Source organism: Myotis myotis, unplaced genomic scaffold, assembly GCF_014108235.1.
Source record: "Myotis myotis isolate mMyoMyo1 unplaced genomic scaffold, mMyoMyo1.p scaffold_m19_p_1, whole genome shotgun sequence".
NCBI lineage: Eukaryota > Metazoa > Chordata > Mammalia > Chiroptera > Vespertilionidae > Myotis > Myotis myotis.
Window position 1 is genome coordinate 54,286,833 of NW_023416313.1, and position 18,248 is coordinate 54,305,080.

Consider the following 18,248-nt stretch of genomic DNA (forward strand, 5'->3'; position numbering starts at 1 on the left):
GGCTGGAGCATGGTGTGTGGGGCAGGGCCTCTCCAGGCTCCCACCACCTCAGAATGCAACAGAAAGTTTCCTTGCCCCCACAACAGGGCCACAAGCGTGGCTGAGAGAGAGCCAGAGCACCTGAAGGGCCTTGTAGAGTATGTAACTGGCGATCGGAGACAGAGATTAACAAACATTAGCAGCAGGTGCCACCTTGGAGAGATGAAGGTCATGAGTCAGAAGATCTCCCCCTCCTCTAGGTTCCCACACACACATAGATGCCACCCCATGTAGAAAGAAGGGAAGGGGAGGTCCTGAGTTAACTGAGGAAACCCAACACTACCCAGATTCAGCCTCAAATATCAGGTAAAATGGGGCTCAAAGAGCCCTAACCGGTTTGGCTCAGTGGATAGAGCATCGGCCTGCAGACTGAAGGGTCCCAGGTTCGATTCCGGCCAAGGGCATGTACCTTGGTTGCGGGCACATCCCCAGTAGGGAGTGTGCAGGAGGCAGCTGATCAATGTTCCTCTCTCATCGATGTCCCTAACTCTCTGTCCCTCTCCCCTCCTCTCTGTAAAAAAATCAATAAGATATAAAAAAAAAAATGGGGCTCAAAGAAAGAAAGAGTTATATTATAAATTACAGCTTACATTGGTATAGGCCTGAATTTGTGGATTGTGAAACGTGCACCCACCACACAGGATTGTTTTAATGACAAGGTGAAACTGAGACAAGGGAGGTCCCATATATACCTCTCCAACTATCAGGTGCTTGTTACATGACCACAGCTCATGATTTCATTGCCCAGCCACTCTCTGCTCCACTATTTAATAAACAGAAGGTGCACTGCAATACGACCAAGTTTGTTCTGCTTATTTTTACTGTAAGCAAGAATATACCAACACATTACCTCCGAATTAACATATTTCATTTTCCCACATATTAGCAATGTAACCAGAGCTTTTAATTCAGCCACCCCACCTGTAGCACAAGGCATTACCTCTAAGCTGATAAAATACATTGATTCAAGATTTTCTTTATATAGAAGGATAGGTGATTGAAGAAGGCATCATTCTCAAGAGCTACAGTTCAGACCAGTTTTGTGGCTTGCTTGTTAAACCCAATTTGATCACCCTGGGTTAGATAAACTCAATTACTTACCTGTCTTCACCTCCTGCCAGGCACCGCTGAAGGACATGGATTGCTTTTTTTTTTTTTTTAAGTTATACCATTTGGGAGCAATAAAGTAATTTTCATTCATGTGTTTATCACAAAAAGGATTGCAATTGCTTACCTACTATATACTAAGAATTTGCATATTTGCTTAATTTAAACTTGACAACTCTCCTCATCTTATAGATTAGGATACTGAGTCTCAGAAGTTAAGTTACATTCCAGGCACAGAGTAAATAGCAATGTCTATATCTGAATCCAAGTTTTATCTGATTTCTTTCCACTCTTCCGCAAGGCCATACTAATGAAAAAATTCTTGGCCAGGAATTCAAGGTCTAGGTCTAGGATAACAAGAGTCATTCGACCACTACTACCACTCTCATCTCCTGCCCACCCCCCTATCATTCGCCTTTCCTCTGCCACTCACGCACAGCCATTCCCCAGCCTTGCTTTCCTTCAAACCTTTCAGAGCTGTTCCCTCTGCTCAGCCTGCCCTAGCTTTCCTCCCCACTTAGAGAATTCCAACCCATCCTCTAAGTCCCAGAGAGACTTTGAAAGTTTTGCTCCCTCTCCCAAGGATTAACTGCCTCCACTCCAGCTTCTGCAACTTAGTTTATTTTCATATATATATATATCACTTGAGATTGGCGCTTATCTGCATGTACCTCTGTAACCACTTCTAGAATACGACCTCCTCAGCGAGGCCTACAGCTATGCATACTTGCTAACCTAAGGCACTTAGCACATCGTGTGAGTTCAACCAATGCTCGAGTTAATGAATGAATTTTATTTTAAATCAAGGTCTATATTTTACATGTGTTAGATTGTGAATGAATTCTCTGTAGGTGAGCACTGTGAAGTAAACTGGCTCTTCAGTGATTTTAAGGATGGCCACAAAGAAGGGCTTCACTCACCCAACGCTAGTTTTTCCACAAACTTCGGCCCTTGCTCCCGCCCCCCAGCTCATCACAGACTCAACCCGGGCAAGAAATGGCCCCGCCTCCCTCACTGCCAATCAACCGCTCCTCGCGCCTGCGCATACACCGCCCCCTCCAGAGCCCCGCCCCAGTCTCCGCCCCGAGGCTACCGCGGGCGGTTGGGTCTGGCGGGAACCTGCCTTTCACTGGCCCGCCCACAATGACGATCACCTACAGCTGCATTGCTAATGGCCGAGTGATCCTGGCGGATCTGGCCTGGACCGGCGGCTCCTATCAGGTACTCCTATCGTCACCTCCGCCTTGGCGCGTTCGGTTTTGAAAGGTAATGCCTGCCGGGCCCGCCCCTCAGGAGGCGGCGCTGCCGGGAGGCCCGAATGGGCGGCGAGTGGGGACGAGAAGCCCCGCCCCCGTGCGCGGCTGGCTGCGCGGCAGGGAGTCCCGGGCCGGAGCCTCTCGAGCTGCAGAAGAGCGGAGCCGCACGGGCGCCGCCTAGGGGTTAGGGGTGGTGCTGCATGCGACCCCTTTGGCGGTGATAGCAGCAGCCCTGTCCAATGCCGGAGAACCCTCCGGGTTTTCTCTCCCCTGAGGAGAAATGACCGCAGATCCACACGCACTTATTGGACATGCATTCGCTGTGTAATCCCCGGTTAAAGGGGTGAGGGGCGCAGCAATGAAGAGAAGACAGCACCTGAAGTTGCCGCTTGATGAGCGCAGGTACTTTTATGTCCCAGGGCGGCCTACAGGAGTCCTGCAGTGTGAGAAGTATTCCAGTGGGGGCAGGTCCAGCCTGCTCCTGTGACACTCAGGCCGGTGGCTGCTTGCGACCACAGAGATGATGGTAGGGCGCTTGGCTTAGAAGCCTTGTAAGAGTTGTCTTAGCGGCACAGGAAAGCGAAATGGGGACTCCGAGCAGAGGAAACAGCCCGCCTCAAGAACCTCAGTGGGGCCAGGTAGAGCACAGGGCCCTAGTGTGTAGGATATTAAGATTCGATCAGAAAGGTGGGCAGAGAATAGTTAATGAAGGGGCCTATCTTCTTTTTTTCTTTTTGTCCTAGAGAAACTATGGACATAATCCTATATAATAAAATGATAATATGCAAATTGACCCTAACAGCAGAAGGACTGGGAATGACTGGTCACTATGACACACACTGACCACCAGGGGACAGACGCTCAATGCAGGAGCTGCCCCCTGGTGGTCAGGGCGCTCCCACAGGGGGAGCTCTGCTCAGCCACAAGCCAGGCTGATGGCTGCCAGTACAGAGGTGGTGGTGGGAACCTCTCCCGCCTCCTCAGCAGCACTAAGGATGTCCGACTGCAGCTTAGGCCTGCTCCCCGCTGGCAAGTGAACATCCCCCGAGGGCTGCCGGGCTGCCAGAGGGATGTCTGACTGCCAGCTTAGGCCCAATCTCCCGGGGAGCGGCCTAAGCCAGCAGGTGGTCATTCCCCGAGGGGTCCCAGACTGCGAGAGGGCACAGGCCGGGCTGAGGGGCCCTCCCGAGTGCACAAATTTTTGTGCTCAAGGCCTCTAGTCTATAATAATAAAAGCGTAATATGCTAATTAGACTGGATGTCCTTCCAGATGACCTTCAGGACAAAGCCAGGGCTGCGAGGGAAGCCTGGGTTCCAGATGCCAGAGGGAAGCCGGTGCCAGCAGCTGGGCGAAAGAAGGCCTACTCTTGCACGAATTTCATGCATCGGGCCTCTAGTTAAATATATAAAGGAATAGCATGATCTGACTTATCTTCTGGTACATTTGGTTTGGTACAAAGGTGGGTTGGAGGGGAGAGAACCAGTAAGGATGGTACTATTACAGTTTAATGTAGAAGATCTAAGGGCCTGAGCTAAGGCAATGATAGTGCATATAGAAAGGAGGGGGTAGATCCTAAGAAACACTTTGTAAAACTAATCCTCAGGAGTTAGTGACAGGGTCATGCCTAGGATGCTTCTTAATTTTTTTATTTTTTTCCCCCCAGCTCTATTGAAATAGAATTGCCATATAACTGTGTGAGTTTAAGGTGTACAATGTGATGATTTGTCCCCCCCTGCCCCTCCCTCCCCCCCACCCCCCACCCCCCCACCCCCACCTCAGGTGTCAGTAAACAATATAGAAACTACAGATGGAGGAGGAGGATTGTGGAGGAGAGAGTCAGAGGGAACGCAGGGCAGGAGAGTACAGTTTGGGACAGGTTGAATTTTGTTGCCTATTGGAAATGGCCAATCGATTTGTGTATTTATTCCTCCCACCTATCCCCAAAAGCTTTAAGTGATAAAATGTTCAGTGTAGCACTCAGAGGGTCAAGGCTAACAGTTGAAGATAGTAGAAGTGGGTGAGAGCAGTGGTGTCCTGAAAGCCAAGAAAAGAAAGTTACAAGAAACTTTCATGCCCCAAAGAAGTTGAACAAGATCTAAAAGGTGTTCATTAAATTCTATAGTTAGGAGATGATTGCTGACCATACAGTTAGCAGTTCGGTAGAGGCAGACGCCAGATTGCTTTAAGCCAGGTGAATGGGAGATGAGGAAGTAAAGAGAGTGAAGTTAGATTGTTCTTTCAAGAATTTAGAAAGGGAATGAGATACAGGGAAAGCTAGAAAAGCATGGTCCAGGAGGGGGCCTCGTTTTTTAGTACAGAGAAAACTTTCACATGTATGTAGGCTAATGCAAAGAGTCTGGAGCTATAAGAGAGGAAGGGGCTGTTGGTGGAGCAAGACTAAAGGAGCACAAAGGAGTGGAATCCAGTGTGGCAGTGAAGATGTGAGCCTTGGATTTGAGGAGTGCCCTCTCTCTATGTTCCTCGGGGTTCTAACTCCAGTCCTCTTTTAACTTGACACATTCATTCACTCACAGAACACCTTTACTTTGATCACTCTCAGACCCACTTCCAAAGTAATCTCTCTCCACAGTTAGAGTGCCTAATAGAAGAACTAAATTATTTCCCAATTCCTCCTCGTGTATTTCTAATCTTGTTGATTAGCTCTACTGAGCCATTCAAGCTGGAAACTGGGAGTCGCCTTCAATTTTTCCTTCTTCTTCACCTTCACATTTGTTCTTTGTCACCAAGTTCGATTAGTTCTGTCTCCTGAATATGTCTTGAATCCATTTTCTTGTTTCTGAACCATGTTGTCATCTAGGCTCTCAATTCTTGTCACCAAGGTTTATTGAAAGTGCCTCCTGGCCCTAGCCCTATAGCTCAGGTGGTTAGAGCATCATTCCAGTACACCAAGGTTGAGGGTTTGATCCGATCAGGGTATATACAAGAATCAACCAATGATACATAAATACCAATGATACATAAATAGGTAGAATATCTCTCTCTCTCTCTCTCTCTCTCTCTCTCTCTCTCTCTCTCCCTCTCTCCCTCTCTCCCTCTCTCCCTCTCTCCCTCTCTCCCTCTCTCTCATATATAAATAAATAATATTTGCCCTAACTGGTTTGGCTCAGTGGATAGAGCATCAGCCTGCGGACTCAAGCGTCCCAGGTTCGAGTCTGGTCAAGGGCATGCACCTTGGTTGCGGGCACATCCCCTGTAGGGAGTGTGCAGGAGGCAGCTGATCGATGTTTCTCTCTCATCGATGTTTCTAACTCTCTATCCCTCTCCCTTCCTCTCTGTAAAAAAAATCAATAAAATATATTTTTAAATAAATAAATAAATAATATTTTTTAAAGTGCCTCCTAACTGATCTCTCAGACTTCAGCCTTGTCCCTCTCAAAATCAGCCTCCACACTGCTGCTCAAGTGGTTGTTGCTAAAAGCAAACATGATCATGTCACTCCCTGCTTAAAATCATTTGGTGGCACCTGATTACATACAGAATAAAGCCCATACCACTTAGCCTGTCATTCAAGGCCCTCCCTGGTAGGACTTTTCCATGATTATCTCCTCTTCCCCCACATATTTTTGGGCTGCAGCTATCCTGACCTTCATGCTGTTCTCCAGTCTCACCAGGGTCTCACTTTATCTCCTCTTCCCTCTCCCTGGAACCCACTTATCTGCACTTTTTAGCAGTATAACCTCTTATGTGCTTTGAGACATTTCTCAATTCCTCCTTGAAGCCTAATTAAGAGGGAAGAGAGACAGAAAGTTGAAGGTGTTCATAAGCCCAATGACTTCTCTTTATGAAACATGCAGGAAGGTAAGAAATTGGGAAGAGGTGGAGCAATTGGAAGAAAGGATTAAAGGTTTAGAATGATTGCTGTACAAAAAGCTGACCGGGGAGAAGGAAAGGAATGACAAAGTGCTTTAAAGAATAGTTCTACCATGTCTTTTCTCAATGCTAAATATTAATGTCACAACTATTTTATAATCATTAGAAAAGTATTAGTACCTACTAAAGCTTAATCATGAGATCAAATCAATTGCTGTTTAGGGTCCTAGAGTTGGACAGGATCCTAGAATCCTAGAGTTGGACAGATCTTGCCCACTTCATTCTTCACACAAAGAAACAACCCAGACAATTCTCTTTCTTAAGTCATGCAGTACTTTTATAACAAAAACATAACTAGAGCTCAGTTATCACTCTTTTACTGCCTCATGTTGCCATTTGCTTTGTTTCAAATTTTCCTATTATTTCATTGATTATTTACTCTAAATGAGACACATGCGGAAAGCTAGGGGAATATATTCCAGTGATGATAACAGAGTAACTGAAAGTCTATGTACTCCCTTAATTTTTCTTGTTTCTTCTGAAATCTTTTCTTAGAGAATACTGCTTGGATTTTTCAGGCAATCCCACAAATTTCAAGCTTTACTCTCTCCCATTAATAATAAGCTTTAGCCCTGGCCAGTGTGGCTCAGTTGGTTAAATTGTCGTGTTGTACCGTGAATCAAAAGGTTGCTATTCGATTCCCAGTCAGGGCACATACCTAGGTTGTGGGTTCAATCCCTGGTGGAGATATGTATGGGAGGCAACTGACTGATATTTCTCTCATCTCAAACATCAATGTTTTAATATTTCTTTCTTTCTCTAAAATCAGTAAAATATATCCTTGGTGAAAATTAATTTTTTAAAAATTAAAAATAATAATAATAAGCTTTAACTTCCCAGAAAGTTTTTATTTCAAGTGTCATTTTGTGAAAGTGGAAAAGCTAATTAAGAGTAGTAACTTTCAGGTTCAGTTCCTTTTACACTTCTAAAGAAAAATAATGAGACTTAAGTAATTCTGGATAATTGTAACATCCTACAGATTTTAACCAAAGAATGAGCCCTATAAGAAACCAGTGTAGCTGTGTTTGAACATTGACCTATGAACCAGGAGGTCATGGTTCAATTTTGGTCAGGGCATATGCCTGGGTTTCGGGCTCAATCCCCAGAGTGAGGTGTGCAGGAGGCAGCAGATCAATGATTCTCTCTCATCAGTGATGTTCCTATCTCTCTCTCTCCCTTGCCCTTCTTCTCTGGAACCAATTTAAAAAATATTTTTTAAAAAAAGAGACAGCTATAAGAGATCTCAGCAATTATTTGTTTGATAGAAAGAGATAAGTGAATAAAAATTTTTTTCTTAACCAAAAGACAGGGTATTCAGAGAACAAGAGCTGAATACTTTTAATCCATTAACATTTCCTTTATAGTTTTAGTCACTGAAAAGATATTTGATTAGATAGTGCTTCCCAGCCTTGACGCCATATATATATGTACTAATGGCCCATTGCACAAAGATTCACACAATAGGCCTTCCTTCCCCTAGCTGCCGGCACCGGTTTTCCTCAGGCCTTTGGTCCGGCTGCTCCCAGTCCCTCCTTTTTTTTTTCCAGCTCCTCCAGCAGAGCCCAGGGTGGACTAGAAGCCTGGGTTGCCCCCAACGACCCAGGCCCCCAGCCACTCCTTCAGTGGAGCCCAGGGCAAGCTGGAAGCCTGGGTTGCTCCTGGCAACCCAAGCCCCCTGCAACCCAGGCCCCCAGCCCCTCCTTGAGCAGAGTACAGGGCCGGTGGAAAGCTTGGCTTCCTCCATCGCTGGGAGCAACCCAAGCCTCCTGCTGGCTCCAGCTCTGTGGCCACCACCATCTTCAGTTGTCTTCAGTTTTCGCTCTGCGCCTGTGTATGCAAATTAACCACCATGTTTGTTGGGTTAATTTGCATAGTTTCTCTGATTGGCTGGTGGGTGTGGTGGAGTGATGGTTAATTTGCATGTTTCTCTTATTAGTGTAGATGATATGACTGTAAAAATAAGACTGATTATCTAGTACAAACCATATTTGCACAGTTATATGTATATACACAGGATATGTATATTAAGTAATTTTAAAAATTTCCTTCAGATTCACATGAGTCTGAATATTCATATTAATATTTATAACTTGCCTCTTACCATGAATTATGAATAACCACCCATTAGTTCTCCTAGTAAACAGTTGTCCTTTAATAAACTAATCAGAAAATAAGTAAATTTAGGAGAATAATGAAAAACACTGCAATCTTCTGCAAAGTAAATGCTGACAATTTATTTTTAGGATACAGCAGCAACGGTGCTTAGACTAGTGCTTCTTAGAGCTGAACCAAAGACCACAATTCAAATGGGAAGGTAAGGTATATTCCAATGAAACTACTTTTTAACAATTATCAGCTAATAATTCCAATGATAATGGCATGAGGAAAAAATATATTAGTTGTATATACTCTTGATTGAGCCTTCAAAAAGGAGACCTTCTATATGTAGAAGCATAAAATTGTGAATGGGAATGATAAGCACCAAATTCATGAAAGTGCTTACCTTTGCAAAGTGATGGGAGAAGAATTAAATTGAGGAAGGGTATACAGGGGACATTAATTGTATCTGTAACATTTTAAATAGATTGGTGGGTCTACAAGTGTTCTTGTCCTTATTCTCCATACTGTTTTTGGTATACCCAAAATATTTTATTAATAAAAAAGGAAACTTCCACTTTAAAATATCTTCAATAAGACCACTCTAAAAACAAAAACAAAAAACAAGTTCATAGATACAGAGAGCAGGTTAGTGTTTGCCAGATGTAGGGGTTGGCGGGTAGTGGGAGAAATGGGTGAAGGGGGTCAAAAGACTTTTTTAAGAAAACAAAAACCACATCAAGCAAATGTATAGTTTTATGAAGTTTTATAAGGGAACTCCGCTACCAACTGCAACTGCCACCTATGCCAAAAAAATAGAACACTGCCAACTACCCCCAAAACTCCCCACCATATGTCCTGTTTGTGCACAGTTTCCTCCTTCTCCCCCATCATTCCAACTTTTACCTATTATAGCAGCCACTTATCCTGTTTCTTCATTGTTTCAGCACCTAAATATACACCTCAGATATTAGAGCCCAATACTGCCTACTTTTTAATTTGACGTTATTTAAATTTCTTTAATCTACATATTCTTCCTCTATTCCTGTCCTATCCTTACAATTTATTGAAGAACCTATAGAGTTTCCCAGAGTCTGAGTTTGCTGATTGCATACTCAAAATGCAGTTTACTATGCTCTAACCAGCTGGATCAAGAGGCTTGATCACTTTGGCAAGACTACAGATGTTTTTTCATCGGATGGTACATAATGTCTGCTTATACTTCCTTTTGACATACTAGCAGCCATTGATATTCATTGTCTACACCCTAGAGCCATTAACTTATTGGGGTTTGCAAATTAGTGATATTCTAGTTTTATTTTCACTTATTAGCAGGAATGATTTTATAAAAAAAAGATATGCTTTACCTGTATTATACATTCTAATTTGAATCTTTTGAGGGCCTCTTTCCTGAACTCCAAATGTATGTATCCAGCTGCCCATTCCACATCTCTATTGGATGTCTGATAAGCATCTCAAACCTATGTCTAAAACCAGCCCTCCTCCTGCAGTGTTCCACTTTCCAGTTCCTCAGACCTAAAACCTTTATGATCCTTGACTTTTGTCTCTTTTACATCCAAATCCAATCCATCAGCAAATTCTGTTGACTTTACCTTCCAAATATATCCAGAATCTGACAACTCCACCAATACCATAGGAACCACACTACCATCATGTCTTGCTTGGGTTACTCAATATAAATGTGGCTTCATTTTTTTTCATTTTGTTTTTAAAGATAATATTCAAAATTTGACTTAATAACATTTTATAATTATGTAAAATTATATGGTTCCAAAGTCAAATATACAAAATATGTTTCCTTTAAGAAGTCTAATTTTCATTCCTTTCCTGTCTACACTGACTCTCTCTCTCTCCCTATGTAGGTAATCATTTTGAGTAAGTTTTTAGTTTATCGTTTTTTCTTTTCTTTTTTATATGAGACACATAATATATATTTGTACTTTCCTTGGTAGCATATGAGCATGATAGATAATGGTAGTACATCATACATAGTTTTCTCTACTTTGCTTTGTCAGTTAACAGCATATCCTGGACATCAGATATTCAAGTTTGTTTGTTTGTAACATTTAAAGATGGTTTCTGAATGTTACTCAGTAATAACATACTAAGCAAAATTTAAAATAATCTTTTCATAGCAATTATTAATTTACTTCAAATCACATATACAACTTTCAGAGAGATGGTAGAATTAGCAACTTTTTCAGCAAAGACTCCTCTTAACTTAGAAATAAAAATATTTTCCAATTTTAAATAATTTTAATAGTTTCTTATATTGTGCTGGATTATTTTATTAAGTTTATACTTAATTAAATTACATATACATGTTGAATTTCTAGAGCAACCAAGAGTAAAATAGAAATAGAGTGTTTACATTCTATCCCTTACCTATCAAGGGTGAGATAGTAAATATTTTAGGACTTTTTGGGTCAAGAGGCAAAATCAAATACTAGTAAAATGACAGTCCATCTGGGCAAAGAAAAAGTAAGATCCCTTATATTATACTATAAAAACTGAATTTCACATAGATTAGATGTCTGAATATGAAAAGTATGTCTATGAAAATATTCTACGGAAATTAATGTGTAAGCTCAAGGTGTAATCAATGTGATGGAGTCAATAACATAAAAGTCCTGAAACCAAAAAAAAAGTGACAGATTTTTAAATTTCTTGATAAGCTGTAAACATCCATACAAAAAGAGCACAAATCCTAAGTGAATAGCTAGATGAATCATCACCAAGTAAACACTCCTGTTACCACCAGGTCAAGAAACAGACTATCTCCAGCTTCCCAGAAGCCCTCTTCATTCTTCTTCCTAACCACTTCCACTGCTCCAAAGGAAGCCATTATCCTAATTCGTAATACTTTAGTTTAACTTTGCCTGCTTTTAAACTTTACATAAAATCATACATAATGTATTAAAAATAAAACATTTTCCAAGTGGGAATTTTTTGTATCAGTCAATATCATCATTAAAAATATTTGTAGCCCTAGCCGGTTTGGCTCAATGGATAGAGCATCAGCCTGCGGACTCAAGGGTCCCAGGTTCAGTTCCAGTCAAGGGCATGTACCTTGGTTGCGGGCACATCCCCAGTAGGGAGTGTGCAGAAGGCAGCTGATCGATGCTTCTCTCTCATCAATGTTTCTAACTCTCTAGCCTTCTCCCTTCCTCTCTGTAAAAAAATCAATAAAATATAATAAAAAAATATATTTGTACCATGCCCTCACCAGTTTGGCTCAGTGGATAGAGCAGCACCTCCGCACACTGAAGGATCCCAGATTCAGTTCCAGTCAAGGACACATACCTCAGTTGTAGGTTCTATTCCCAACCCTGGTCAGAGCAGGAGGCAACCAATCAATGTTCTCTCTCATATAGATGTTTGTCTCTCTCTGATTTATTTTAAATACATATTCAGCCCAGCTGGTGTGGCTCAGTGATATTGACCTATGAACCAGGAGGTCATGGTTTGATTCCTGTGGGCTTAATTCCCAGTAGGGGACATGCAGGAGGCAGCCAATCAATGATTCTCATCATCAATTTTTCTATCTCCCTCCTTCTCCCTTTCTGAAATCAATAGAAAATATATTAAATAAATAAATAGACATCTTCAAATTTTTTAGCTTTTGTTTAATATAATTTAATTTTTAAATATATGAAAGATATTCTAATTATTCTGATTCTAAAAGTTATATAGATAGTTCTTATACTATTAATGAGAACTTAAATGAAATTAAATGAGCTACATAGATACTTAATTTCTTTTTTTTTTTTAAATATATTCTATTGATTTTTTACAGAGAGGAAGGGAGAGAGACAGAGAGTTAGAAACATCGATGAGAGAGAAACATCGATCAGCTGCCTCCTGCACATCTCCTACTGGGGTTATGCCCGCAACCCAGGTACATGCCCTTGGCCGGAATTGAACCTGGGACCCTTCAGTCCGCAGGCCGACGCTCTATCCACTGAGCCAAACCGGTTTCGGCGATACTTAATTTCTTTAATATTATCATGTAAATGAATGTATTCTTTTCACAGCTTTGTCTATCACAGTCTCTTCATTGATGGAATCATTTACCTATGTGCCTCAGACAATGCATTGGATATTGTAACACCATCTGCATTTCTTAAAAATGTAAGTAATTTGTTATACTACCTTAAGGACCTTTACCTTTTCTGAAATTATGAGGTCTCTATTTTATAGTTTATGGGCAATAATGTCACTAAACAAAAGCAGATCATTCCTCTGTCTATAAAGCAGAGCCATTACTGATCTCCAGAGATTTCTTACCCTCATCCCTCTTTGTCTCCTGCTCCCACACTTCCCTGACTCTGAAGGAAGATCTGCAAAGACAATCTACTCAGATCTATTAGGATCTGTCACAAAAGAAGCCATCAACAAAATAACAAGAAAGCCCTCACTGCATGGGAGAACACATTTGCCAATGTGACATCTGATAAGGGTTTAATCTCCAAAATTTATAGGAACTCATACAACAAAAGGAAGATAAACAATACAATCAAAAAATGGGCAAAGGACCTAAATAGACACTTCTCGAAAGAGGACATAACAGAAGGCCAAGAGACATGAAAACATGCTCAAAGTCACTAATCATGCAAGAGATGCAAATCAAAACAACAATGAGGTACCATCTCACACCTGTCAGAATGGATATCATCAACAGATCAACAAACGACAAGTGCTGGAGAGGATGCAGAGAAAAAGGAACCATCTCACACTGCTGGTAGGAATGCAGACTGGTGCAGCCACTGTGGAGAACAGTATGGAGTTTCCTCAAAAAATTAAAAAATGGAACTTCCATTTGACCCAGTAATCCCACTTCTAGGACTAAATCCCAAGAAATCAGAAACACCAATCAGAAAGGATATATGCACCCCTATATTCATAGCAGCACAATTTACATTAGCTAAGATCTGGAAACAGCCTAAGTGCCCATCAGTAGATGAATGGATTAGAAAACTGTGGTACATCTACACAATGGAATACTACGCTGTGGTAAAAAAAGAAGGAACTCTTACCATTTGCAACAGCATGGATGGAACTGGATGCAAAGTGAAATAAGGCAGTCAGAGAAGGATGAGTATCACATGATCTCACTCATTTGTGGAATATAATGAACAACATAAACTGATGAACAAAAATAGATCCAGAGACATAGAAGCATTGAACAGACCATCAAACCTCAGAGGGAAGGGAGGGACGAGTGAGAGGGGGGTGGGTAAGAGGTCAACCAAAGGACTTGTATGCATGCATGTAAGTATAACTAATGGACACAGACAGTAGGGGGGTGAGAGCATGTGCTGGGGGGTGGGAGCAGCCAGGGAGAATTCAATGGGGTAAAAAAAGGAGACATACGTAATATTTTCAACAATAAAGAATTTAAATTTAAAAAATCAGTCTTGCCAAAACCGGTTTGGCTCAGTGGATAGAGCGTCGGCCTGCGGACTGAAAGGTCCCAGGTTCGATTCCGGTCAAGGGCATGTACCTGGGTTGCGGGCACATCCCCAGTGGGGGATGTGCAGGAGGTGGCTGATCGATGTTTCTCTCTCATCAATGTTTCTGACTCTCTATCTCTCTCCCTTCCTCTCTGTAAAAAATCAATAAAATATATTAAAAAAAAATTTGTAAAAAAAAATAAAATAAAATAAAAATAAAAAAATAAAAAATCAGTCTTTATTTTGTTCTTTAAAAATAAGAAAGAGCCCAAACCGGTTTGGCTCAGTGGATGGAGCATCGGCCTGCAGACTCAAGGGTCCCAGGTTCAATTCTGGTCGGGGGCAGGTACCTTGGTTGCGGGCACATCCCCAATGGGGAGTGTGCAGGAGGCAGCTGATTGATGTTTCTCTCTCATCGATGTTTCTAGCTCTCTGTCCCTCTCCCTTCCTCTCTGTGAAAAATCAATAAAATATATATATATTTTTTTGTTTTGTTTTGTTTTTTGCATTTTATTTTATTTTTTTTTTTATTTTTTTTTTTTTATTTTTTTAATTGCTTAAAGTATTACAAAGGGTATTACATATGTGTCTTTTTTTTTTTCCCCACCCTTGACTATCCCCTGGCCTCCCCCACCCCCCAGTGTCCCATGTCCATTGATTATGCATATATGCATGCATACAAGTCCTTCGGTTGATCTCTTATACCCCTCCCTCCTGCCCCCCAACTTTCCCCGGCCTTCCCGCTGCAGTTTGACAATCTGTTTGAGGCAGCTCTGCCTCTGTATCTATTACTGTTCAAAAGTTTATAATGGTCTCTATTATCCATGAATGAGTGAGATCATGTGGTATTTTTCCTTCATTGACTGGCTTATTTCACTTAGCATAATGCTCTCCAGTTCCATCCATGCCGTTGCAAATGGTAGGAGTTCCTTCTTTTTTACAGCAGCATAGTATTCCATCGTGTAGATGTACCACCGTTTTCTAATCCATTCATCTACTGATGGGCACTTAGGCTGTTTCCAGATCTTAGCTATGGTGAATTGTGCTGCTATGAACATATGGGTGCATATATCCTTTCTGATTGGTGTTTCTGGTTTCCTGGGATATATTCCTAGAAGTGGGATCACAGGGTCAAATGGGAGTTCCATTTTCAGTTTTTTAAGGAAACTCCATACTGTCTTCCATAGTGGCTGCACCAGTCTGCATTCCCACCAGCAGTGCACAAGTGTTCCTTTTTCTCCACATCCTCTCCAGCACTTGTCGTTTGTTGATCTGTTGATGATATCCATTCTGACAGGTGTGAGATGGTACCTCATTGTTGTTTTGATTTGCATCTCTTGCATGATTAGTGACTTTGAGCATGTTTTCATGTCTCTTGGCCTTCTGTTATGTCCTCTTTCGAGAAGTGTCTATTTAGAAAGAAATGAAGTTTTACTAATATTTTAAATATTTTCTCAATAGCATATATATTTAATGTATAGATAATTATATATATAAACCATGCACATATTTTATTTGTATAGTGTACCAACTTGCTTTAACACAGCTCAAACTATACTCAAAAATAGAATCAAATGATATAAGACCTAATATTGTCACTCTACAGTGACAGTTACACCTAGACAGTTGTTAGAGTCTTGATGCTAAACACTGTTAGCCATTTAATTTACTGTACTCTAATTTTTTTCTCTCTGCCATTATGACAAAACATCCCAACCTTACTACCTTTCCAAAACCAGATGACACAAAATTGCTAACCATATTATTTTTACCACTACCTCTGGTGAATACAGCTTTTAGTACAAACAATTATCAGAATTTCTTCTTGAAACTTGGAAGTGTCTGTAACAACTCTGTAAGTTTTGAAAGGTAGAATCATGACTTTTAGTTGGGATTGTTTTTTAATCATTGAGTGGATTTTGAAGATAGGAGCAGGAGGGGAAAATAAGTGTGTATTTAGAAAATATCATGGACTCCCTATTTCCCTGTTTGCCAGAGGTAAACATCTGCTCTTCCCCTCAAGTCCTCAAATACACCAAAGAATTAAGGATCTCTCAGTATGAGGTTGTAATCTATACTAAGCAGCGGAGAAGCCTGGGCAAGCAGTTTTCGTGAATACTGTATCTTTAAATAGAAAAGACACCCTGCCATGAAAAATCTTGAAATGTCCTAGTTTCTTTTATTTCAGGTTTCTGCCAGACTTGGCTTCATATAAACATTAACTCTGCAATTATCCAGTTGAAATTATCTATATAGTTTAAATATTTCCATTCATTTCCCCAGGTTAGTGATATTTTTCTGAAAAATCCTTTGATGTCACAAGAACATTTTTCTCCTTCAAATGCCATTGCTGCCGATTTTCAGCAAGTATTAGGAAAGTATATGGTATGTAACCTCCAGCTGTATTCCTAAATATTGTTAGTATTGAAGCTTTCAAATCAGTTAGGAATTATGAGTTAAGAGCTGTAAAGATGAATTCGACTGAGAACTTCTATCTCTATATAATGATAAGTAATGATATCCATAATGTATTGATAAATGAATAAAATAAGAATAAAAAAAAGTCTGTATGGTATACTGTTACTTATTTACATATGCAACCATTTAAGGAAGAGGGAATAAATACAATATATCTGTTTGTTTGCTTATAGTATAAAAGGAAAAAAAAGTGCTGGAGGTGTGCAAGGAAAGGATAAATCAAAAACATTCCAATGGTTGCCTGTGGTAAAGATGGGGACAGGAACAAAAACTGGACCTCTCTGAATAAAACTTGTTTTACAAATTTGACTTTGGAACCATGTATATATTTTACCTAATTTTAAAATACTATTAACTTAAATATTTAACTAATAGTTCCAACTAAGTGAAATAAGGCAGTCACAAGAGGACAAATATTATGTGATTCCACTTATATGAGGTACCTAGAATAGTAAGATTTATGCAGACATCAAGCAGAATGGTGGTTGCCAGAGCCTGGAAGGAGGGGAGGAAGAGGAGTTATTATTTAATGCATACAGACTTCCAATTTGAGAAGTTGAAAAATTTCTGGAGATACATGGTGGTGATAGTTGCAAAACAGTGTAGATATACTTAATAATACTGAACTATAACAGTTAAAAACTGTCAAAATTGCAAATTTTATGTTATATATATTTTATCATTATAAAAATGTTTATTTAGAAAAGTAATCCCTAAAACTCAAATTTAAAAAGAACCCAGCTGTGTATGGAATGTCCTCAACATGGCTGCTCACTTCTTCAAGGCCAACAAAGGAATCCCTCTCACTCCAATCTGCTAAATATTATATAATCCTATATAATAAAGAGGTAATATGCAAATTAACCATCATGCCCTCACAAGATGGCTGCCTGTGACCAGGCTGGCAGGGGGGTTAGTGAGTGATGACCAAACGACTGAACAAGCAGTCTGTGTGGGGCAACCAGGACTGCAGCAGGGTTAGTGAGGGACGACCAAATGACTGAACAGCAGGCTACGTGGGGCAACCAGGCTGGTGGGGGGGAGGGGGGGTGGCTGTGAGGGGCAACCAGGCCAGCGGGGGGGGGCAGTTGGGGGCAACCTGGCTGGCAGCAGGGGGCAGTTAGGGGCTGTCAGGCCAGCAACAGAGGCAGTGAGAGGTGATCAGGCCGACAAGGGGGGGCAGTTAGGTGTGACCAGGCAGGTAGGCAGGTGAGTGATTAGGAGCCAGTAGTCCAGGATGTGAGAAGGATGTCCTGGATTGGAGAGGGTTCAGGCTGGGCGGAGGGGACCCACCCCCTGCACGATTTTGTGCACCGGCCTCTAGTGTAACATAACCATGGTGCTAACATTCTGTCACCTTTGCATCTGTTAGTTAGAAGCAAATCACAATCAAGGTGAAGGGGGTTTACAAGGATATAACTCACTGGGGATCACCATAGGGTGTGTCGGCCACAATGTCTGACAAAATAACTAAAAGCTTTTATATTAAATGCATCTTATGAAGAATTCTGCATATTCAAGACAGCCAAAATACATTAACATAGCTCCCTGAAAACTAGTTACTATGTGAAAATATGCACATTTTAAGCAAATACATCTGACATCAAAGAATTTTCTGTTTAACATTTATAAGCCAACCTGGTAAGCTTTAAGTCTGTAGAAAATTGTAAAAGTTGTTGAATTTCTTTTTTTTTAATATTTTTATTGATTTCAGAGCAGAAGGGAGAGAGAGATAGAAACATCAATGATGAGAGAGAATCATTGATTGGCTGCCTCCTGCATGCCCCACACTGGGGATTGAGCCCGCAACCCAGGCATATGTCCTTGACCGGGATCAAACTTGCGACCCTTCAGTCCGCAGGCCGATGCTCTATCCACTGAGCCAAGCCGGCTAGGGCTGTTGAA

The 18,248-nt window shown here is 41.1% G+C and overlaps 1 protein-coding gene across 1 annotated transcript in view; it reads left to right on the forward strand.

Moving 5' to 3' along the window:
• Positions 1-2,256: 2,256 nt before the first annotated feature.
• Positions 2,257-18,248, forward strand: part of LOC118670571 (vesicle-associated membrane protein 714-like) — a 50,954-nt gene continuing 34,962 nt past the window's right edge. The window contains exons 1-4 of the mRNA XM_036337600.1: positions 2,257-2,367; positions 8,538-8,608; positions 12,447-12,543; positions 16,149-16,250. Of these exons, the coding sequence (XP_036193493.1) occupies positions 2,290-2,367; positions 8,538-8,608; positions 12,447-12,543; positions 16,149-16,250 (348 nt within the window). The 5' untranslated portion in view covers positions 2,257-2,289. The remainder of the gene's footprint in view (positions 2,368-8,537; positions 8,609-12,446; positions 12,544-16,148; positions 16,251-18,248) is intronic.